The sequence below is a fragment of the Aricia agestis genome, chromosome Z (genome assembly GCF_905147365.1).
Source record: "Aricia agestis chromosome Z, ilAriAges1.1, whole genome shotgun sequence".
Lineage (NCBI taxonomy): Eukaryota > Metazoa > Arthropoda > Insecta > Lepidoptera > Lycaenidae > Aricia > Aricia agestis.
Genome location: NC_056428.1, coordinates 40225331 through 40233079, shown reverse-complemented (window position 1 = coordinate 40233079; position 7749 = coordinate 40225331). Strand labels below are relative to the sequence as shown.

The following is a 7749-nucleotide window of genomic DNA, read 5'->3' as shown; positions in this document are numbered from 1 at the left end:
ACTTATGTCATGAGTTTAATGAATAAACAAAAATAGGAAATTAATAACTGCCCGTACCTCGCTACGCCCATGGTCTACAAGGCGTCTGGTCGAGAAAGAACTTTGCCAATAAAACTGTTCGCATAGCTTCTAGTAGCGTACCCAGATTGTTTAGGACAGACCTTTAAAACTAATTAAAAAATAATATAAACACGACAATATAAGTTCTTACTTCTAAATTAATGCTCGAATTCAAAATTTAACAAGCAGAAACCTTTAAACTTGTTATTAGCCAAATACTTAAAACAGGGGTACGCAGGTTTCTAATGTACTTTCATTTGTGACATTTTTAAGCATTTCGTCTAGGTATAATATTTAGCAGTACTTGTACCAGTTATAAAAATTATGGGGTCTTTAAATTACGGTTGCTTCCGAACCACACAACCACGTGTAAGATAAAGAGACCCCAAAAAGTTTTGATATCGCGCTCCCTACACCAGTACTTTTGAGACTACTTCTCAATGAGACTCCATGAAATACCTGAACGTACCCTTGTCTAGCCTCGTTAACTTAACGTGGCAGCCGTGCGGCTCGTTTTAGTATAGAAGTCGCGCGGCTGCCGCAATACTCGCGACTCAATGTGAAGGCAGCCTAAGAGTGAATCGTAGAAGGTACTCGAACGAGATTAGAGCATCTATGTCTTGTGGAATCCAGGCGACGCTACTAGTTTCTGTAGATTCACAGTCTAATACATAATATTAATTTGTATCTAATCAGAGGACAGCTTTGATAGGCAAAATGATAGAGACTTACGTAATAACTTACATACCTACATATCCAAATACCTATGGCGGATTTTATCGCGCCTCAACATAAAACTGAAATGCGATTCGATTTTGGGTATTTAATGGCGTCCACGCCAATATTAAACGCACTATAAAAATACACATTTTTAATGTATTCATAAATAGCATAAATATTAGATTACGTCCTCACTCAACATTCTAAAATAATCTTACTCAAGTACCTACCTAAATCACGAAGGTACGGTAAATGCCATTTTCCCAAACCTCGATATGGTTTAATACTATAAGCTGCTGTTATGTTTGGATACTGAAATGCCATCGTGTGCGAATCCCAAATATGGGCCGTTTCATTTACCAAAGATGTATTATGCCCAGTTTTTAAACCTTACGATGATTAAATGGCTTATTTTCCGATCATTATAATCTAACATTTTATCACATTTCAATAATGCACTAGAAATATTCTCACACTTGTAAAGATAGGAAGAAAGAGGCGGCATCTATCACGAACTATCACAAAACTTGCTTCTGCACAGGAAACAAAGCTTTGAACCAAAATTGGTTCAAGTTAATCGTCATTAAGGCCGCCTCCAAACAGATATACTTACATTATTACATATTATCTTACTATATTCCTTACGACTATAATATATTTAATGCAAATGTCTACGGAGATTCGGGGCTAAAGAAAATTCTAACAAAACAACCCGCGTCACACTCACTAGCTCGTTAATACTAATCTCAAACAAAAATATTTGAGCATTTTCAGAACTCAAAAAAAAATTAGGAATCTCTACTATTATAACAGTATAAAATGGTTATAAGTTATAACGATACCAAAAGCATAAATAGGCCTAAAATTGAGCCTCTGTCTAGTCTTTTGCTTAATCTTCACCCTTGATTATATCTAAGATACTGACGTATGAACCGGTTAGGAAGCCAACGATACCGAAGGCGATCAGGAAAATATTTTTACAGAGAACCCAGTTGAAGCGACCGAGTCCGTTGGGGCGGTCCCAGTAAGTGACAGTTTCGATGACAGCGGGGAAGATGAGTCCCAAAAACGAGAGACAGACGGCACCGACAAGGGAAATGAACGGTCCTAGATTTGGGATCGCGATAGCCGTACATAGGGTCATAATGATAATAGCAATTCTAATGCTGTATTCAGCGAGGTTCTTCTTAGCTCCGAACCAGTGGCGGACGTTCTTCCAGATAATTTCCATCGGGACGTAGAACTGGAGACTGTAGGTGAAGAAGATAGCGACCGCAATCATCAGCTTCACGCATTGACCCAACCTGAAAATTATATTGTACTCGCATTAATTTAGGCTAGATAAAAACAAGTAAACAGAATGATAAAACTATTAGCTTATAAAGATAGTTTGAAAGGTTTGGATCATGTTACCGAGGTAATAAAAATATTGCTTGACGGTAAGCGGTGTCTAAACCGCATTGCAATGAGTATTTTTTTCATATTTAACTTTTTTATTTTAACAAAGTTACATAAAGTATATGTATAGCTATAGCTAAGCGACTTACACTTCATCTTGAGGAAGATTTAGGGTAATACTGCCCGAAGTAGCGTCTCCATATTTAAGATAACCGAAGAATCCAACCAGCGCGTACAGGGAGACGACAAAGAACATTCCAGTGTTGAGTACACCAGGGCATCCGATAAAGTGGGTGGGAGTCTTCATGTTGTTCTCCAACGGCATGACCACGCCAATACCTTCCAAAGCGAAGATGGCCGTTCCGAAGAATGTGGGAAGGCGTGCAACTTCCGCCATCGGCTGTCTCTCGCTCAGGCTCGGAATATCTTGGAAGAGGTAGTACAAAGTGATACCCATGCCGGTTCCAACCAACAGGTTGGCGATCATTGAGAAAGGAGCCAAGTATTTGAGATTCCTGATCAGGTTCATAGCAATGAGGAATGGTAGGAGCACAGCCATGTATATCCGAAGATTCATATCATGAGGCAGCCATTCGCTCTCTTTGGCGTGGTAGTCCACGACTTGCTTCACGTTTCTGGCGACAAACACAATGTACACGCAGCAGCAGCCCAGGAGATCAATCACCAGGAACCAGTTGACCATAGCCCTGAAAATAAATAAAAATACATTGAATAATTGTAAAGATGCTGTATAAGTCAAATTGTTATTGTAGAGATAATTGCGAAAAATGTGTCATCTTGTTTAATTACTTTGTCGTATTATTGTACTACTTTGATGTTTCAATAGTCTTCAGCATTATAACAAAACTTACTTAGCAAGTCTAGAGAATTTGTGCACAGCTGGTGGTCCTGCGAGGAAAGCCGCTTCAGCAGTCTCGGCGAATCCCAGGGATGGCTTCTGTATCCTTCTGCAAAGCTCATGGGAGGTCTTCACTAGTACGTGGACGCAATAAGTACAGATGCCGCCTATGAGGAATGTCGCAACAAGACCGAAGTATAGACCGGCGTTCATAAACGCCATTGGCATAGCTAAGATACCGCTACCTAGTGAACCCTTAAGTAAATGGATAAGAGTGTCCATGTCCCTGGAATGAAGAAAAATTCGTTTTAATTTCAGATTTATCAGAGATATAAACTATAAAGCTGGATATATCGTGTGTCTTATGGGATTTGTCTATTGGAGGTCGTAAGAGACAAGAAGGTGACCAAGTTAAAAACAAAGTTTAAATCATGACCCACTTATGGGTGCATAATTCAATGTGAGTAGGTGTATCAAATGATAAAGGTAACTCTGTGATTAAAATGATAAAAGTGTCAACTTACGAAGTAGGATGAGCAAGTTTCCTGTGCTCAAATGGATTGTAATCCTCATCAGCCTCGATATCCCGGCCCGGGATCTCCATGAGGGGCAGGGTGGACCCCGCCTGTTGTTCCACAGGGATCTCATTGGGATCAACTTTGTATCTGAAAGTTTTGTCATAAACACTGTTATAGCGAGCGCCAACACCCAAAACAAACTAATGTATAATGTGGATGGTTTAAAAGGTGAGTGATCAAAGTGTTTTCAATCAAACGCTTTTTTCAAGCAAGAAAATGGTAGCCTATTGTGAATAAAGAAAGAAGCACATCAAAGCGGACTGGTGAAACGATTGTGACCCGATGTGTGCACGCGCGCGACTCTACATGTCTTTACTCTACTCTACTAACTAGTCTCATACTGAATTTACATCGTTATCAGTGTTAATATGTAAGTGTATTGAGTGAAGTGTGATACATTCATTATGGTCTCCAAAAATGTATAATTTTTTAAGTACGCTTCACTCTGTTAAGACTCGGCATTTACAAATGAGTGGCCCAATCTTAAAATTTAATGCAGCTTTACGTGGGAGTTACGGACGCGGACGTTTACTTGAAAATTTTGAAAACGATCGCTCATAGAGTAGATTTGTTTCTCTACGAACCGCCTGGGGTAGTAATATGATAATATCCCACCGAGGAGGTAGAATGTTTCGAAGTCTGCGAAATCGAATCTGTATTTAAAAAATTATAATCGAACGAGAATAAACATAAAGCTAGATCAAATTTGTACAAAACTTGAGATCGTGGGCCATCCCGAGCCTGAACAGAGATGGCGCGAGGAGGTCGCGGCAGCTGGGACCCACACGTCGCAGTTTGCGCCGCGGCCTCCGGAGGTTCGTAGACTAACTTAAATGTTACCAGAACCAACAAAATATAAAACAAAATAAACAAAATTGAAACCATAAAATGGAATGATGTACCGGTGTATGAGTCCATTGCAAGTTGATCAAGGTCGTCGTACGACTTTAATCTGGTGAAAGCAGCGCACGTCTTCCCGGATCGTCTCCGAAGGCTTCGAGCGATAATTATAGCTCGAAATAAGGAGCGAGTACTTAACAGTCAACATACAATATAAAATACCATTTTAACGACAAAATATAAATGTAAAATAGAAAAAGCCTGGGCCGAAGCGACCCCACGCTCTGTCGAGCGGTATTCAAAGCTCACGTTCTAAAGTAATGTCGTTTTACGTGAAACATTTTACTGTTAAACAACATTTTCTTTTCGAATTCCTGTTGAACAAAAATGTCATGATTATTAGTTTAAGGGCTTCGACATTGACACCACACAATTCAATTCAGCTTGCCAATTAAAGTGACGAAAAGCTGTGATACATGCTTATTGCTTATCATTATTTAAATAACTATGCAGTACAGAATGTTTGATGTGGTATCGAAACAAAATATTTATTAACACAACATTCAAAGCTGGTCGACTCGATGAAGGAGACGGTGAATATCGGAACATGTATCACTTACTTGACCATAACGACATCAGACAAGTCATTTTTGACTCCTTTTTTCCTGGGGTCATACTCGGCTATCATAGGCCGCATTTGAGGTTTCTGTAAAGAAGAAAAAAACTTTGTTAAAAATTGCTTAAAATAACGATTAAGAATTGCTTGAAATTCTAAAAATTGCTTTAATTTATCAATGAAATCGCACAGCAGATCATCGCAGTTAATTTTACAAATGTGTGACATCACATCAACAAACCGACCTCTTCCAACAACAAAAATGTTTTCAAACAAACGTGGAATGGCTAGCAAAATGTGCATTATCGCAAATACTTTGGCAAACCCTGAAGGTCGGTCTACAGGAAGAACTCCTCTGGCTGGACGTCACAAACTGGCAAGAATAGGGGCTCGCTAACCGCGTGATGGGCTATTTTTGGCAACAACACGCCTATAATGTGTTAGCAGTTTTCCTTTTCAATGTGTTTTGGCACATTACTTCCGAGACGCAAATGATTCTGGTATTTGTATCGGCAATGATTTATGATCAAATCGACTACAAGTTCTTGATACTGCTGTCATTTCTGGAGAGAGTTCGTTCGATCGTTTCGTTAGTTAGTATAAGGCCTCATGTAGACGTTCTAAAAGTGTTAACTTTGTAGACCTATTTAGAAATAAATATATATAAACAACTTTAACCTTAACTTTAACTTTAACCACGCCTCTGGTGCCACCCACCCTAAGACAGCTTTACTAATTATGACGCGTTAAGTACTTTATACTTAAGTAATTAGCGATCCATATAGGTATAAGTACCTTGATAGTGGGTGTGGCAGAAATGCTGAGGGAGGGTGAAATTGGGGCTCCGGGAAACACAGAAAAATAGTATTAAAGTATTGCGGTGATATTCTCCGTTTGTACTGTTCTTCTTTTTTTCATCTTCATTTAAAAATAAAGTAAGTACATACTTATTTGAAACTTAATGAGATATTTGTTTTTGCTAATCATCATGGTAATATATTTTTCATTAATATAGCGCAATAAAAAGCTTGCTGCTTGCGGTGCTAGCGTGGTGCTAGCACACCTTTAGCCAATCCATCGCAGGTGTTAGGGTACAACCCTTATGACTCACATGTTTGAATACCATTAAATTCCCCTTTACTCAACCCTAATGGAAATATTTTTAACAATTTTGAACTTTAAATTGAAGAGGTTAACGCATGTTGTCGACTGATCAATTGTACTGGAATGTTCTGGATCAAATCGGGAGCCAGTTATATCCAAGTCACAATTGTATTAGACTACAAGTACAATATACATTACACATTAGTCAATAGTCAATAGTATTTATTCCATTATTTGCAATATACAAAATTTGGACATGTCAAGATCATAAAATAAAATGAAAAAAAAACCAATAAAATACAAAATAAATATACAAAATTATAAAAATGACAAAATAATTATACTGTAGTAATTTTGAAGGCACATTTTTATTATCTACCAAGTGATATTGAAATTAGAATTAAAAACCGAGTGAAAAAGTGTTAAAAAACTATACAATAAAGTATATATATATATAGCTCATAATGCTAGAGTCTTGACTCTTGAGCCCACTGCGTTGGCCTCTTTCACTGCGCGACTTTACTACATAAAGATGTACTGTTGGAACCTGGATGTTAAATAGATTATGATTTCATATGTAATAGGAACTGTCTAGTTATAGTGTTGATAGTTTAAATACACTGACGTGTTGTTTGTATTTAAACGCGTTTAAATTGTCCCCCAAGGTTGCGTCTTCAAGACACACCTTCTATAGAGCGATCACGACTCTCACGACAAATCAACACACTACTAGAAATTATAAAACATATAAACATTATTTTCACTAGAAGTCACGAGGAACAGTGGTAACAAACTTTAGCAAGTGATTTTTTTAGCAAGATAACAGCTACGCTTATGGTCCAAAAGAACACACATTCGGTCATACAGGTCTGATGGTCTGACTTCCTATTACCTATACCTACTTATATATATTATAAATGCGAATATGTCCACCACTTCACGCCCAAACCGCTGAATCGATTTTGCTGAAAGTTATGAGATACTTTGAGCCCCGGGAAAGGACTTAGGATATGTACGGTTCCCCCGCGATAAACGTATTTTAGCGCAACGACGGAGTTTGTGGGCTTAATCGAGTTCAAAATATTTTTTATGACTCGCTTCGTAGTTTCGATCATAAGTAGTATACCTATCAGCTGTGTCCATAAAGAAGAGAAATCGACAAAAAAATCTAGCTTTGAGTTTAAAATAGACGGTAAAGGCGGAGGTCGGAGATGTTTATCTAATATAAGGCAACTGCTTTCTAGTGACCAATTCTTATAGGTACCTTGAAATTCGCTCATCCGCTCACTCGCATACCAATCTCTTTACGTCCCGGCCGCGGCCGCGGCACACCTGTGACTTGTGAGACAGACAGAGATGCGATATTCGAGTTAGAAGAATCGGGCCCCGGGGAGTTTAACAACTTAGGGTGGGTTGCACCAGAGGCGTGGTTGAAGTTAAAGTTGTGGTCAAAGTTATGGTTATAGTTAAGGCTAACTTTAACCTTCACTTTGACCACAGAATTTGACAGATGACAGCTGGTCCGACAAGGCTTCAAATGAACGTGGGCGGGGGTGCAGCTGGTAAAGAGGAAC

General features: G+C 38.6%; 1 protein-coding gene across 2 annotated transcripts in view; it reads right to left on the bottom strand.

Moving 5' to 3' along the window:
- Window positions 1-916: 916 nt before the first annotated feature.
- The window catches only part of LOC121738420 (proton-coupled amino acid transporter-like protein pathetic), a 45719-nt gene continuing 38886 nt past the window's right edge, over window positions 917-7749 (bottom strand). The window contains exons 2-6 of one of the 2 annotated variants that reach the window (XM_042130457.1): window positions 5076-5161; window positions 3562-3702; window positions 3051-3323; window positions 2328-2885; window positions 917-2084 (exon numbers count right to left, since the gene is read on the bottom strand). In XM_042130457.1, coding sequence (XP_041986391.1) covers window positions 1670-2084; window positions 2328-2885; window positions 3051-3323; window positions 3562-3702; window positions 5076-5161 — 1473 coding nt within the window. In that variant the 3' untranslated portion in view covers window positions 917-1669. The other variant, XM_042130458.1, reaches the window with a different exon arrangement.